This window comes from Pelodiscus sinensis, chromosome 13 (assembly GCF_052426305.1).
Source record: "Pelodiscus sinensis isolate ZL-2025 chromosome 13, ASM5242630v1, whole genome shotgun sequence".
In the NCBI taxonomy this organism is placed as follows: Eukaryota; Metazoa; Chordata; order Testudines; family Trionychidae; genus Pelodiscus; species Pelodiscus sinensis.
In genome coordinates, this window is record NC_143064.1 from 22,245,843 (window position 1) to 22,261,395 (window position 15,553).

Genomic DNA, 15,553 nt, shown 5'->3' on the forward strand with positions numbered 1-15,553 from the left:
TTGTTAATGAGTTCAGGGCCAAGCCCTTCCTTCATTTGAAGTGCCATTGTGTAGCCCTTTTGTCTGTGGTGGGGGTAGTAACCAATGGGATTGTATAAATGAGAAGACCACATTTGATTTTATTTATGGTGTTTGAAGTGCAAGCCAGAAAGAACCCAGATTAACTTGTTGGCACTGTCGGTTCTTAACCACTTCTAAAAATTAGATTCGCTTGTTAAGGAGTACTTGAACAACTGAAGGAGTTTCTTTAAAAAAAAAAAAAAAAGTCTCAACTCATGAGCATTATGGAGTGTTCACATTTGCAGAATGGACCCAGGCTAACCCTTCTTTAAATGTAAAACGTTATCTGCTATTACATGGAGAACCTGAATCAAAGGGGATTTGGGAGAGCTCATTTTATTTAAAATCAGAAAAAGATTTCACATGTAGGAGTGTGTTGCTGTGCACAATTTCATATCTATTCTACAATATAATAGTGTAAGGTTCTGTCTAGCATCTTATCAGTTGATGGTACCATGGTTCTTTTATAGGTCATTCAACCAGTTTCATCTTGTTGATTTCAGTTCTGGCCAGAAATCTTTCTGTCTGTATTTTGTAATCCTATTTTTAAATTGCTTAGAGTGGAAGACTGGGAACGCAATGATACTGACAACTCACATGAAGATAAGCTCAAACAAGGCACTGAAGAGGCAAAGGTTTGGCAATTAAGGAAGAATCCTTTAATTTTTTTTTCCTATTACAGTGTCATGATGCTGTGGTTAAGGTTGAATCAACCTTTTGTATTCTTGGGGATTTACACCTTTATTTCCTATCTTACATGTGAATGTTTAGTGTTCAGCCCTAGTATTTTCTCTTTTTAAATTAATTGTTGAGCCTTTTATCATCTAAAGCTTATTTCTGAGACTCCCTCATTCTCTAGCTAGTTTTTTTTTTTTAAATAAATGTTTGGAGTTTTTTGTGTGTGGTGTGGTGGTTTTTTGTTTTTGTTTTGTTTTGTTTTTTTGTTAAACAAAATTTGGCAATCAATCCCTGATCCGGGCTCTTAAGTAGAAACCATCTGACTTGTTTAATCTAATTTTATTTTAGGCACATGAACAGTGCTTTTTATTCTGTTTTACCAGGCCTTGCTCAAAACATTGCTGTAGCTAACACTCTAGGAACATTTTTTTCTCAATTATATAAACTTCAGCAATGATGAGAACCTGCAGTACTCACTGATGTTGATCTGGAGTTGTGTGGTCTGTAGCTTCTGAAAGGAAGCCTTATCTCCTTTCCTATTTACACAGTCACCAAAAACTTTCTGTCCTGGAATCAAGGAGTCTGTGGTTAACCTCTTCTACATGCTTTTTATTAGTCTGCTTTGTCCTCAAGCATCCATCCATAATACTTGCATGCTTGTTCATCATCTTAGATTCTGTACTCGCAGCAAACTGCTTACGTGTTATAGTGGGACTGAAAGAGGCAGGGAGGACAGTGTATATGTTTACTGAAAATAGTTAGAACCTCTTGCAAGGAAAGGGAAGGGGTTGTGAATATATGGTACGCTTTTAAGTGTAGTCCGTTTTAACTCTGTTTTAGCCTCCTGAAAATCCATCAAAGATGCCTTTTCCCTATAAAGTGCTAAAAGCATTGGACCCTGAGATCTATCGCAATGTAGAATTTGATGTTTGGTTGGACAGCAGAAAAGGTACCCCCATCCTAAAAAAACCCCTTTGTATATTCAGTAAATTCCTGGCTAAAAGTAAAAGTTACTGGGGCTTATTGAGTCTATTTATAGACTGACTGACAAACACGTTGGATTGGCAAAGCGGCTTGAGTAGATGGACACACACCTAAAATGTTAAAAGCATTGTCTAACCCAGCAAAAGTACCTGTGGAGCATACATCCTGTTACTTGATTTCACCTCCTAAGCAACCAGTAGAGTACTTCCAATCTTGCATGATGTCCATCATGCTCCTTAAATCTAATCTGTTGAGAAAAAGATACTGGTTCTCAAACCGAAAATGTGATGGCACACTAGAGCTAAGTTCAATAGCAGAGTATCATCTTTAAAAGCTATCTGAAAATAGTATTCTAATGTAAAATGGGTTTTTTTATTTTTTCCATTATGATCGCAATGTCTGCACAAAGGCTTGTGTGTACCATGAATGCATTTGGGTTCAGAGTGATAGTTACTGCCTCCCATGTACGTACTTAGTGAGCATCCTTAAGTGCCTGATGGGATCAGTGGTCCCTTCCCTCTCTCCTCCACTCCCCAGGGCCTTGAATGCTAGGGAAATGTTACTCTCTCCCTCCACATCTTCTCTTCTCTTTGCCAAAGAATCCAAAAGTGCTTTGCAAGTGAGTTCACTGCACTCACCACTGAAATTCAGCCCTTTCTGGGATTTCACACCGGCCAATTCCTGGGGCATAGCAGAGCTATGTGGAATGTTGGGGGATGATAAAGGCAGAGTAAATTTTCAGAATTTCCCTGTCAGGAAGATTTAAGTAGATCACAATTACCCAAGTACATCCTTACTTACAAATGAGCTCTGCTTGCACAAGCAACACCTCCTCCGTCTACAATGTTATTTGTAGCAGTGTACTATCCCACCGCTGCCTCCTTCCCCCCACTCCCCAAACTGCTGGAGTCTTTCCACACTGCAAGGATATGCTTCAGAAGTTGGAAAAGGTTCCAGAGCCTTTCTCTCCTGCAAGGCTTATTGGAGCTTTTCCTCACAGTGGGGAAAGGCTCTGGCAGGAAGGAGGTAGTGGAGAGAAGCTTGGCAGCAGGGAACTATTTCCAGTGCCTTTTACTAATATGCGTAGGAAGGTAATACAGTGTGAATACAGCCTGCTTTTCACTGCGATCTGTAGCTATGCAAACCTTGCATACCACAAAAAGTGGTATGCTGACTCAGGAGAAAGGGACATTTTTCATTTGACTCAATTTCCATGTACTATTGCTGCACACTGGTCTCAGAAAGGACTGGATTTCAATGATGAGCAAAGTGATCCTGTTATGGCATATGTGTTTTGAGATTTTGGCATGTGACACTGTGCATCCCATACTATCTTCCTCTAAAGCCCAGCTGCTGTCAGTTACATGGGAGGAATTACTCTGTGGCATTCCAAGTTGTGGGGAAAGTACAAGTTTTCCCTAGTGGTCAAGCCCCTGGATGGCTAGAGAAGAGGTCACTTTTCTCATTTGGTAGTTCAGAGTGCTCGCATCATAGATGTCCAAGAAAATACAGCCAATAATTCACTCGTTTCCACCTATAATTCCCTCGAGTGCAATTCTAAGTCATAGGGTGAATAAATAGGTAAAAATGAAGAACATAACAGTACCTAGCTTAAACTTTCACTTTGATCTCTTGTAGAGCTTCAAAAAACTGATTACATGGTGTTTGCTGGGAGACAGTACTATTTAGGAGACAAGTGTCAGGTTAGTACTTGAAGCAGATTCAGTGACGATGAATTATTAAAGTTGCTTTAAATAGAGCCTATTAAATCATAAAACTTGCAGAACTTAGTCTTCAGAAGTTTTCTTCTTTCATTATTTCTATTAAATATGATGGACTCATCTGAAATTTTTAAATATTCTGTAAATCCAAAAGTAGCACAAGATAGTACATGGGAAAGGCTGTTTGGAAGCTGATCATGAACCAGTCCTGTAAATCCTGAAAGTATGGGAGTTTAAGACTGAACTCTTGAAATACAGACTCCACGCTTTCTGGCAGTGTATACGAACCACAGCAGAATGGAGATGGACAATACGTTTTTTACTCTGTGATCCTGTTTAGTTTAGTTCTTTAATTGTTCAGACAAGTTTTGGTTTCCACCCTGCCTTTCTTCCATCTATGTAGTCATCTCTTATTCTTTTTCTTGAGGTGTTTGTATCAGTTCCTGCAGTCTCTCCCCCTATGCTGTCCACTCTCATACTGTCTGCATGATGGGTAGGGCAGGGAGTGCTGGACTGAGGTATTCCAAAACTCTCAAGCCAACTCACTGGCATGTGAGCAGCATGCAAACAGCTCCAATGATATCAGCCATTTGGGGATGCAGGGGAACCAGAGTATCATTAACATGTCACCATTTGGCTTTACCTACTCCCATTTTATTTCATCCTCAGGTACGTCTGGAGCCTGGGGGTAAGTACTACAATGCTCATATCCAGGAAGTTGGACATGATGGCAACATGGTGACTGTGTTCATTGAAGAGCTGGCAGAAAAGTAAGCAATCTGGAGACAGCCTTAGAGCCGCATCTCTTATTTACTGAAACGGTCCTTTCTGTTGAGTCTGTGTATACACCTATCTCTTTAAAAGTTCATAAGACCATAAGAATGGCCATACTGGGTCAGACCAATGGTATCGTGTCTTCCAACAGTGGCCAATACCAAAAGTTCTGGGTTCGGTTTCTCTTCAGAATATAAAGTAAGAATCAGACCCAGTTTTTTAGCAGTTCAACATCTTCACAATAGCTACCATTCCACCAGTAGCAGATGGCAGGAGTAATAGTTCTTGGGCTTTCATTGAAGACATTCCAGGTGAAATCTAATTACCATGTGGATAGAAAGCAGGACAGTTTCCAGCTGGTTTGGCAGAGCTCATGGTGAACAATAAGTCTGTGCAACTGACTTCTAGAAATTCTCAGGAGTGGGACTTGCATCACAGCTAAATAATGGGCTTTTAATCCTTTAAGTCTGTTCTGACCACTCTAGTTCAGCTTCTCTCCTTGCCTCTCCCCCTTAATTTTGGGAATTTGTGAATGCCATAAAATGTCATCTGTCTTCCATGTCTAACAAATGTCACTTGTTGGTGCGTCTCAAATTTACCTCTGGTAACCTGTCTGCATTGTTATCAGTAAAATAAAGTACAACTCTGGTGCTGTGTGCCCTTGAGTGAGAGTTAGACTGGATTAAAGATAATTTAAAAACAATCATGAGAAGAGCTAGCTGGCTTTTGAAAAGCAAGGCAACTTTGGGATCCACATTTGTTTTGAAAGGAAAGAAAAACATGGACTAATGCAGAAATTTTATAACAACATGTTACTAGTGCTGTTGTGGGGATGATTCTCCCTCTGGCCCTGGGTCTGTGTCTAAAGGATGAAGTTACCACCTATGCAAGTTACATGCCTATAATAGAGGAGTCTCTTTTTTATTATTTCACCCTCACCTATCTCTGGGAAATCTTAAAGTAGAATTATTATGCAAATGGATTGGAATGATAAAAGGTTATATTTAAATTGTCCCTTGGGTTTAGCTAGCTCAGATGTACATGCAATTCTAAACCTTTTTTTGCATGCTTCCTATTTAAAGAAAGCTTTGGTAAGATCTGCTCACACTTGATGGCAGTATTGCAATCATTTTTGTCTCATGGCATTGATTTTCCTGTGACACTACTTACACTAGCATTTTTTATATAGGCATATTGTTCCATTGGCAAACTTGAAGCCAGTGACGCAAGTGACACCTGTGCCTGCATGGAACGTAGCTCCCAGTCGAAAAGGAGGAAACTATCAGAAAATAACGGGTGGCTATGTTTCAGAAATAGGTTTGTACATTGCTTCAGTAAGAATCTTTCCCTTTTTTTAAAAAATCTGACTTTAACGGGAATGAAGGATCTTTGCAGCAGCAGCAATCTTCAAATAATGGATATGATTGAATTCAATTTGTAACATAAAACTCATTTTAAGGGAGAATGATTGAGGCAAACTGTTCTTTGGAGAGGTGATGAATAGAGGTAGTTGAAGTGTGAAGTTCTGATGGGTATCTTGCGGGGGCACTTACACGTTCTCAACTAATTTGATATTTGTGTTTAAAGTTGGCGTTTAAATCTTGCAAGAGGCTGTAAAACACTTCACAGAACAAAGTTGAAATGGCAAGGCACTGGCACCAAAGAAATTATCTAATTGGTTAAAAGAACCATGGCAACAGTAGAGGGGAAATGAAGTGAGGAAGGAGTAGGGCTACAGCAGTGCAGCTCTATAGAGCAGTTTAGGCTTGTGTGCCTCCTGATGATTCTGTAAAGGGTTTGTAATTTTGAGTTCCCTAAAGGAATCACAAAGAAAGGCCTTCAGAAAGGGTTTGAATGATGAACTAACCAACTATTCTATGGAAAATCCATCAACTAGTTGATTAAACTAAATTTAGCATCCCTAGTTGCCACTCTGTGCTGCTGCTGCTGACAGCGGTGCTGCCTTCAGAACTGGGCAGCTGGAGATTAGGGGCTTCTAGCTGGGAGCCCAGCTCTGGGGGCTGCGCCGCTGCCAGCAGCAATGCAGAAGTAAGGATGCATGGCATGATATTTCTACCTTTGCTTCTGTGCTGCTGCCTTCAGAGCTGTGCCCTTAGCCAGCAGCCACTACTCTCCTGCACCTCACTCTGGAGGCAGCAGTGCAGAGTTGGCATAGTATGGTATTGATACCCATAGCTCATCGCTGTGGCTAGCAGGATGATGTGTTCAGAGCTGGGAACTTGTCTAGCAAACACCACTCTCTGACTGTCCAGCTCTGAAGGCAGCAACACAGTAGTAAGGGTGGCATGGCATGGTCTTGCCATCCTTACTTCTGCACTGCAACTATTGAAGTGATGGCTTCAGAGCTGGGCTCCCAGCTGACCAACCACTGTTTCCTATTCACCCGGCTCTGAAGGGAGCACAGAAGTAAGGGTGGCAATATCATTACCCACTTACAATAACCTTGCAACCCCTCCTGCAGTCCACTTTTGAGTTGTGACTCCCAGTTAGAAAACCATTTGTTTACTCTGTGAAATCTGTATAGTTTAGGATCAAAGTGGTACAGGATGAACCTCTGTAAACCAGGACTCCCTGGTCCAGCAATATGTTCCAGGACCAGAGAGTCCTAGTACAGGGCTGGTGGCTAGGCTCCCTACAGCTGTGCTGCCAAGCACTTCCCAACAAGGCAGTCGGGTGCTGCCAGGAGCTTTGCATGCAGGGAGCTGGACTGGAGCTGGGCTGCCTGGCATAGCAGAGAAGAGGATGTGGGGGCCAGCAGGGCAGCAAGGCCAGCGGCTTGGGGGCAGCCAGTCCAGGGCTGAGGGAGCCAGTAGCAGAAGGGGCCAGATGTGAACTCCCCATGTCTGGCGCAGTCTCTCATCTGGGACCAGTCAGGTCCCAAGGGTGCCAGACCAGGGAGGGCGAACCTGTATAACAGACCCGATTTCACATGGGGGAGACGAGAGTTCATGCCCTGTGATGTGTTTTTCACAGCCATGAATTTAGTAGGGCCTTATTTATTTCATGTCTGCAGCTCTTCTGGAGAAGAGGCCAGGAAAGAAGTGGGCAGGGGAGAAAAGGTAGAGGAGTTGCACTGTATGCAAGAGAACAGTATGATAAGAACAGTTTCTTTGATAAGATAACGAGCCTTGTGGATAAGGGAGAAGCGGTGGATGTCATATACCTAGACTTTAGTAAGGCATTTGATACGGTCTCGCATGATATTCTTATTGATAAACTAGGCAAATATAACTTAGATAGGGCCACGATAAGGTGGGTGCATAATTGGCTGGATAACCGTAGTCAGAGAGTTGTTGTTAACGGTTCTAAATCCTGCTGGAAAGGGATAACAAGTGGAGTTCCTCAAGGGTCTGTTTTGGGACCCGTACTGTTCAATATCTTCATCAATGATGTAGATATTGGGATAGAGAGTACGCTTATTAAGTTTGCAGATGATACCAAACTGGGTGAGGTTGCGACTTCTTTGGAGGATAGGGACATAATTCAAAATGACCTTAGCAAGTTAGAGAAATGGTCAGAGGTAAACAGGATGAGGTTTAATAAAGAGAAATGCAAAGTGCTCCACTTAGGAAGGAACAATCAGTTCCATACATACAAGATGGGAAGCGACTGTCTAGGAAGGAGCATGGCGGAAAGGGATCTAGGGGTCATAGTGGACCACAAGTTGAATATGAGTCAACAGTCTGATGCTCTTGCAAAAAAAGCAAATATGATTCTAGGTTGTATCAACAGGTGTGTTGTAAGCAAAACTCGTGAAGTCATTCTGCCGCTCTACTCTGCACTAGTTAGGCCTCAGCTGGAGTACTGTGTCCAGTTCTGGGTGCCACATTTCAAGAAAGATGTGGAGAAATTGGAAAGGGTGCAGAGAAGAGCGACAAGAATGATTAAAGGTTTAGAGAACATGACCTATGAAGCCAGGCTTCATGAACTGGGCTTGTTTAGTTTGGAAAAAAGAAGATTAAGGGGGGACATGATAGCAGCTTTCAAATATCTAAAAGGGTGTCACAAGGAGGAAGGAGAAAATTTGTTCCTCTTGGTTTCTGAGGACAAGACAAGGAGTAATGGGCTTAAAGTGCAGCAGGGGAGGTTTAGATTGGACATTAGGAAAAAATTCCTAACTGTCAGGGTGGTCAAATATTGGAATAAATTGCCAAGGGAGGTGGTGGAATCTCCCTGTCTGGAGATATTTAAGAACAGGTTAGATAGACATCTGTCAGGGATGGTGTAGACGGAGCTTGGTCCTGCCTTGAGGGCGGGGGGCTGGACTCGATGACCTCTCGAGGTCCCTTCCAGTCCTATGATTCTATGATTCTATGATTCTATGCGAGTACTGCATTTGCCTAGCCAAAACTAGGAGATCATGCTGCACATACAAAGCTTGCTAAATGTTCTGCTCCTCTACCTCTAAAGGCTTAAATTAGATTTTAATAAGTTCATGCATTTGGTTGCACTTTTCTGCATGGAGGACTTTCCCCCCACACTCTCTTTATCCAAATATTAACTTTTGAAACTGTCCAGGACCACTTTCTAATCTTAATGTGCCTGTGGAGTTTTTCTCCCTTTAAGGCAGTCATGTAGACCCATTCAGATGTTTAACTGATCTAACGTCTTTTCCGCTCGGACCTCTGATTATTTTTTTCCTTTTTGTTTAATTGAAATTACAGAAATGGATATGAAGTCACGGAAGAGACTGTTTAAGAAAGTTCGTGGGAAGGAAGTTTATATGACAGTAGCTTATTCTAGGGGTCAACCAGTGCTTCCACCTCGACTACAGCACAATGTTCCTTCAGGTCGATCTTCTCCAATTAATTGCTCCCAAAGTGGTGGGAATATGGCATCTTATGACCACTATCGTCCTCAGAATTCTCCTCAGAGGCATGGCAGGGGATATGGAATGCCCAGGTACGAAACCTTGGAACCGTAATAAAGGCCAGTATTCATTCTCTGCAAGGCTGCCCCTACCCAATCACAAAATACACGGCTGCATAGGGCACCACAAAATTTGAGATTAAATTGCCCAACATTTTCTAGTGCCCTAGGCAGATATGTGCTGCATATGTGGCATTGACAGCCAGCCCTATTCCCTGGCTGGCTCCCCCTGTGGGCTTCACCCGAGCAGGGATGTCCCTAGGTGGGTCTGAGGCCAGGATGACCCCTTGCTCCGCTTCCACCATGCCCCTGTTCTGTCCCCCCACCCTTTCTCTAAGCCCCACCTCTTCCTGCTCCTGTTTTGACTTGCCCCCCTCTCACGCCTTCCCCCAAATCCAGTCCCTGGCATGACACAGGGCAGGGGATTAGCAGGAATCTGACACCAGCAATAGAGGTCAAGTTGACCTTGCACTCACCAGTGCTGCAGGGAAGCCAGTTAACCTGGCCTCAGCCCACTCTGCTGCCTTGGCTCCCAGCCACGTCACTCTCTTCCCACCACTTCCTCTAGTGATGTGGCTGGGAGGTGGGGGAGCAGAGTGGGCTGGAGCTGAGTCACTCTGCTTCCTACTGCCTCTAGTGAGTGTGGTAGGGGGGCACCCCTACTGCCGCCTGGCTGTCTGCTCCTGTCCCTCAGTCCTTGTGTGCACTGGTCTGTGTAGAGCTCAGGTCTTTGTAGGGCACCAAGGGTATGTTTACACAGCAATGTTATTTTGAACGAACGACGGTTATTTTGAAATAACTTGGTCCGTGTCTACACAGCAGGCAGTTATTTTGAAATAGTGTCAAGCCGGAGGACTTCTTACTCCGACGCCTGTAACCCTCATTGTACGAGGAGTGAGGGAAGTCAGGGGAAGAATGCTCTATTTCGAAATAAGTGCTGTGTAGACTTTCCCAATTTCGAAATAAGCTATGCCATTGATGTAGCTCAATTTGCATAGCTTATTTCAAGTTAAGCCCTGCTATGTAGACACACCCCAAAAGTGCTAGGGACAGCCCATATTTTTCTGTTAGGTCTCCTACACTTTTAGCCTGAGCAAATCTTCAGGTATCTAATAGATGATGCTACAGGTGAGTTTCATCTGAGAGACTCTGTAGGCAATTCTTGGTAACTGGACCTTGTACCCTTTAAATTTAGGGGATCTGCCCGATTTATAAACAGGAACAACATGGTTGGCCCTCAAATAGCATTCTACCCTGGTCCAGGGAAGAGATGTTATCAGAGCTATGACAATTTCTCCTACAGGTCCCGGTAAGCAAATACAAATTTCTTTACAAAATGTCAGAGGAAAAAAAACTTTTAAAATGTCATGATACTAAACAATGGGTAAATTGCACTTGTTCAAACAAATGTAAGGGCATTTCCAAAAGCAGTGTAATTCAAACAATGAAAATATGCTTAAACCCTCGTGTGTGTGTCTTGATTTTTTTTCTCTAAAGTTCATATAGCCGTAGTCGCCGGCAGATGCAGTGTGTAAATAAGGAATGTCAGTATGGATTTGTACCAGAGACTGGGGAGGAGCCTCAGGGTTTGGAAGAAACCATAACTTTCTATGAAATTGAAGAAGGAGATGAAGCTGCTTTTCCTGCTTTGCCAGTAAGTCATGAGCTAGAAGTTAATGTAGAAAGAAGTGTTTGCCAAAATAAAAACGAAATCCTGAACAAATGTGCAATATTGAGATGGGGTGTTAAACACATAGCTCAAATTTCCTGAAATATGCTTTTCAGACTTCATGTAGCTTTGAAAGTAGTGAAAAGGAACCCTCCTCTTGTTGGTCATGTTCTAGTTGGAGTCTCAGTTAACTAAATATGAAAGCTATGAAGGGAGAGTCAAGATTCAACTCTTACATAACTTTGTGCAGAAAGTCTTGTCACTCACTGGTTGCATCAACACCTGCATTTATGCGTACTGTCAAGTAGCAAATTGTTTTGATGTTAAAAAACAACCCACTAACCCTTAGAAGCTGCTGAGTTTAATTCTGTGGTGAGATTCCAGCTTATATTAATCTAATATAGCTCTGAGGTGAGAGTGAAACAGTTTGTATTATCATCAAGCCTGGAGGCCTAATTAGGGAGCAACGTCACTATGCTAGGCATTGTATACAGACAGAAGGAAAAGTTGGTTTGTTTATTATGAAAGGCATTGGGTAAATAAAACATGGAGGGAGCACAAGTACCAATATGGTCATTATATATGTAATAGGTAGTGTTTACACCAAAATTGTTTTGCCAAATCTGATTTCAGAAGGGTGAGAGAGCCTGCCCCATGGCGAGTTCACTTTGTTCTAACAGCAGTTTTATCTCCCTCCCCACCCCTACCCCAATCCCAGAGTCAAGGTGGCCCTGCCCCAATAGTTCCTGCTCCTGCAGGATTCTGGGTAGCTAGAAGAGGCCCAACCTCCATTCCATCCAACAAACAGATCCTGAATTCCTCAGAGGAAGAAGTCGATGAACCAAGTGATAATGGTAAGTTCTAATTGAGGACACATTTATATTCTGGCTAATCCAGAATCTCCTTTTTTTTTTTTTTTTTTTGTATTTCTGTTCAGTGTTGGTGTAGACTACAAAAGCAGATCCCTTTAGCTCTGCTGCTGATCCATGTTGCCTTAGTGGTGCTCATTGGGTAGTCATAAATGCCTTCCATTTTTCTCTCAGAAAGGCCAGCTTTGGAGCAAACATCTCTTTCAAGTTTTGTGAGGTGTTGCACATGTGCATGCTTCTATTTTATTGCATGCTAAAAGTGCCAGTCCACTTAAGTTTGCCAAGACTAGTGTTGATGTGACTCTGCAGGTTTGTTGCAAAACTCATTGCTTGAAACCTATAGCATAGATGCCATTTGGTGAAAGTTACCATGGCCTTTGGAATGGAATAAATTTGTGTGTGTGTGTGTGTGTGTGTTCTTCTGACATACCTCACTAAGTAATAAACTTAGTAACCTATGATGTAGAAACTAAAGCAAACAGTATGCCTTTAGATGCAAACTTAGTATTAGCATCTGTCTTACTGACTATAAGAAACTTTGTCCAAGACACCCTAGTAATCTTCCTAAAAGTGCCAACGGGTCCTTTTTTTTCCATTTATCATGGAAGCCAGGAAGGGCTCTCAGTTAATCTCTCTTGACTGAAAATGAGCTGTATTGGAGAATGTGCCAGTGTAGGTAGGTAGGGTTTGTTTTCCTTTTCCCTATTCCTTAATCCCCTCTCAAACGTATTGCCTATTAATTGTAGTATCTAAGAAGCACAAGGTGCATTTTTTCAGATCTCTTGATTGTTCAAAAAAAAAAAGTAACTGTATACAGTGACTAGAGGATGAGGGGAATAGGGTTCTAGATGAATAAGAAGTTTCTACTTAAAATTGTGGGAATTCATCTCATTTAGGGGAATAAATATTTTTCCCCAGTGTGTTCTTTACTTAGGACTAGCTTATCCTTATTCCTGTTATACAGGTGTATTAAATCAATCTGCAAATTAGGACTGCTTTCAAACTCACGTAAACTAGTATCCAATTCTTAGCTGCATCTAGCTACATATAGCTCTGCATATTTAGACTCAAATTCAGGTCTCGAATGATTATAGATGTTGTGTTTGACTTTGGGCTACTCTGTTAATATCACTTGAGCTGTGAAAGCCGACAATGCAATTGTAGATGTTTGTAGGGAAAAGCAGCAATGGTGGTGTATCCCAAATTAGTAAACCTTTGTCTTATGACGACTCAGTTCCTCTTTGCCAGTGACTGAAATGGAACTCTGGTTTTTTCAGTGTTTAATATTTTAAAATGAAGCAATTTCCTCTTTTCTAGGGGAATTCCATGAAGAATATATCTACACCCCTTCAGGTCAGTAAGAATTCGATTCTCCTATATTACACACAGTGAATGTGAAATAATAGTTTAATCTCTCAAATTTTTGAAGGATTAGATTTAATACTCCTGTTTCAATTAATTTTGCCCATGCCCTCCAGATCCAGACTGTGAAACTCCAACAGTATTTAGTTCAGCAGAGACTACAGCAAACTTGGTAAGCTTTAGTCACTGTTTGGATTAGGCTTCCTAGAAACACACAACATCCTTTAAAGAAATTAGCCTTGGAAGCAAGTTTAGTATAGATATTCTGGGTGACTTTTAGGTGGAAAGAATAGTTCAATTATATTTCACATTTCTCTCCCCTTCCCCTTTCAGCTAGATAGTAAATGATTGTCTTTGAAGGGGATCTTATTGAAATGTGATCTCATTACTGTATCAGTGTAAGTTTGGTGTTTAAATCAGTGCACAGTGCTTATCAAGTCTATACACATCCTGGTGGTGGCTTTTACAGTCTGAATTTTACTTGTCAGAGTTCTGCTCCATATCTGTCCTCACACTTTTTTGTGGAGAGAAGGGAGGTGGAAAATGATCTTTGTTCTTTATAAAGCCCTGATTCTTCCCCCTCTTTCTCCTAGTTGTTCTTATGTGCTATTCTTCATGTCCCACATCAGTGTACGCTACAGACAGGACTGGACCAGATCTTGCCTTAGAACTCAATCTGTTAATGGGCTTGAAGAGGTTACTGTTTAGTGAAACAAGGTGTTTTCGGTTCTCTTCCCCACACCCCTACAGCCTGCTGGTCCAGAGATCAGGTGATCAAGTGCAGGTATAGAAGCCTCCTCTGCACCTGGTAGTGTTGAGTATAGTTGTAAACTGGCCTATTTTCAGTTAATTTAGGGATGGTTTTAGGCAAACTGCAGGACCTTTTGAGTATATTTTAAAAAATTAAAGAGTAACAAAGACTTATGGGTTTCTATCACTCCACCTCACTCTTTTCCCCTACCCAAAATCTTGTAGCCTCGTGACTTCTGTACATTTCAAACACACAGTGTTTTACTTTGAAATCTCTTCAGGATGGAGGATCAGGTTCTGTCTCCCCTCAAGATGGAGTTGCTTCATATAACTATTCCCAGAAGGTAATCTGCATTGTGATTTAATGGTCCATATGGCAGTGAAAAGTTGCAAAATTAACAAAGGAAATAAAAAATGAACCTTTCTTCTATAAAGAGGTGGTTCGTCTACTTGTATTTACAGGTCTGGGGCTAATTCCTACTTGCTTTTGTTATGTGAGTAATCTCATTGACTCTGATAGTCCTGCATGAGTTGGTGAGGAAGTAGGATTTGCTCTTAATTTGCATTAAACTTCAGTATATCGTTTTCCCCCAAATACTTGTGCCCTCACTGTTGCTGGAATACTTAAAAAAAATCACACGGTTCTGTAACTTTACACTTTGATTTAAATGCTGGAACTGAAGTGATATTGGTGATCACTTAATTGCTGCATGAATTGCTTCAGAATATATAATTTGTGACTACTCAAGTACAGTAATGAATGTATTGCACTTGTTTAATATTGTAAAGCCCTGTCATGGAGATGGCAGAAGTATTTTGCTTAGTATTTTATGATGTAAAACACCATATAGAATCATAGGAATACAAACATTTGTATAATAAAAACAGAAGGGAGAAAAGTTTACTGATAGTAGATGTTCACTATTCCATATTCTTTATAGTATTTTAGTCTGGAATTGGACCACTAACTCCTTAATGCTCCTCTGAATATTTCAGCTTAAACATATATGGAAAACTACCAGAGCAGATAGTATTTCAAAGCCACGTGTGTATTTTTTCGTCTAAGTTTGTAGTGTATTGAAAGCTCTCCTGGCTGTTTCTACAGGTGATGGTGAATTCTGCAGTGATCTCAACCTCCTCCTGTGTTAATACTGCTCCAGCAACTGTCTTTTCCTCCAGCACAGCAGCAGCCACTCAAGCCAGTGTTACCACATCTGTTCCCCCCCAGACTGCTGTGCAGCCCATCCTGGTATCCCCTACATCTGCTGGAAGGCCAGGTTCTACTCCTGTTCTTTTGCTTTCTCCTCACCCCTATTACCCAGAATACACACAGCTCTTTGAGGCATTTCCATAAAATGTGGTTCACCTCGCTGTGATTACTATCTTCACTGTGTTATGCTTATTAGAAGCACACAGGATATTCTAGGGGAGAAGCCAAACCTATTCATAAACTTTTGGCATACTGGTAACTTTATTTGCATATTTATTATGCAAATTAATATGCAAATAAAATGTTACCAGTCCAGCAAAAGCCCCAGCCCCCAGAGCCAGTGCAAACAGCTGACTTCAGTTGCGACAGCCACACGCTACATGGCTGTAAGCAGTCAATGCCTCAGTAGCTGTACTTGCAATCAATCTCTGGGGGAAATTTCTCAGCCCACATGGGTTAGCAGCTCATTGGCCTAATATCTTGTATGGTGTCTTCATTGTCTCCAGCAGTGTTCAGATGTCACCCAGCTGATTTGTAGAGTGCCCACAGCTTGGTTTTGTGTTTCTAGTGGTGCTGCACATAAAAC

At 41.7% G+C, this 15,553-nt stretch overlaps 1 protein-coding gene across 3 annotated transcripts in view; it reads left to right on the top strand.

The window, feature by feature from the left end:
* The window catches only part of LOC102463607 (UDP-N-acetylglucosamine transferase subunit ALG13), a 36,914-nt gene that overhangs the window by 7,841 nt on the left and 13,520 nt on the right, over positions 1-15,553 (top strand). The window contains exons 8-20 of one of the 3 annotated variants that reach the window (XM_025178044.3): positions 620-695; positions 1,579-1,687; positions 3,361-3,425; positions 4,113-4,213; positions 5,407-5,534; positions 8,903-9,140; positions 10,303-10,416; positions 10,605-10,761; positions 11,495-11,630; positions 12,963-12,998; positions 13,124-13,179; positions 14,039-14,101; positions 14,863-15,034. In XM_025178044.3, coding sequence (XP_025033829.2) covers positions 620-695; positions 1,579-1,687; positions 3,361-3,425; positions 4,113-4,213; positions 5,407-5,534; positions 8,903-9,140; positions 10,303-10,416; positions 10,605-10,761; positions 11,495-11,630; positions 12,963-12,998; positions 13,124-13,179; positions 14,039-14,101; positions 14,863-15,034 — 1,451 coding nt within the window. The remainder of the gene's footprint in view (positions 1-619; positions 696-1,578; positions 1,688-3,360; positions 3,426-4,112; positions 4,214-5,406; positions 5,535-8,902; positions 9,141-10,302; positions 10,417-10,604; positions 10,762-11,494; positions 11,631-12,962; positions 12,999-13,123; positions 13,180-14,038; positions 14,102-14,862; positions 15,035-15,553) is intronic. The other 2 variants (XM_025178047.3, XM_075940905.2) reach the window with 2 other exon arrangements.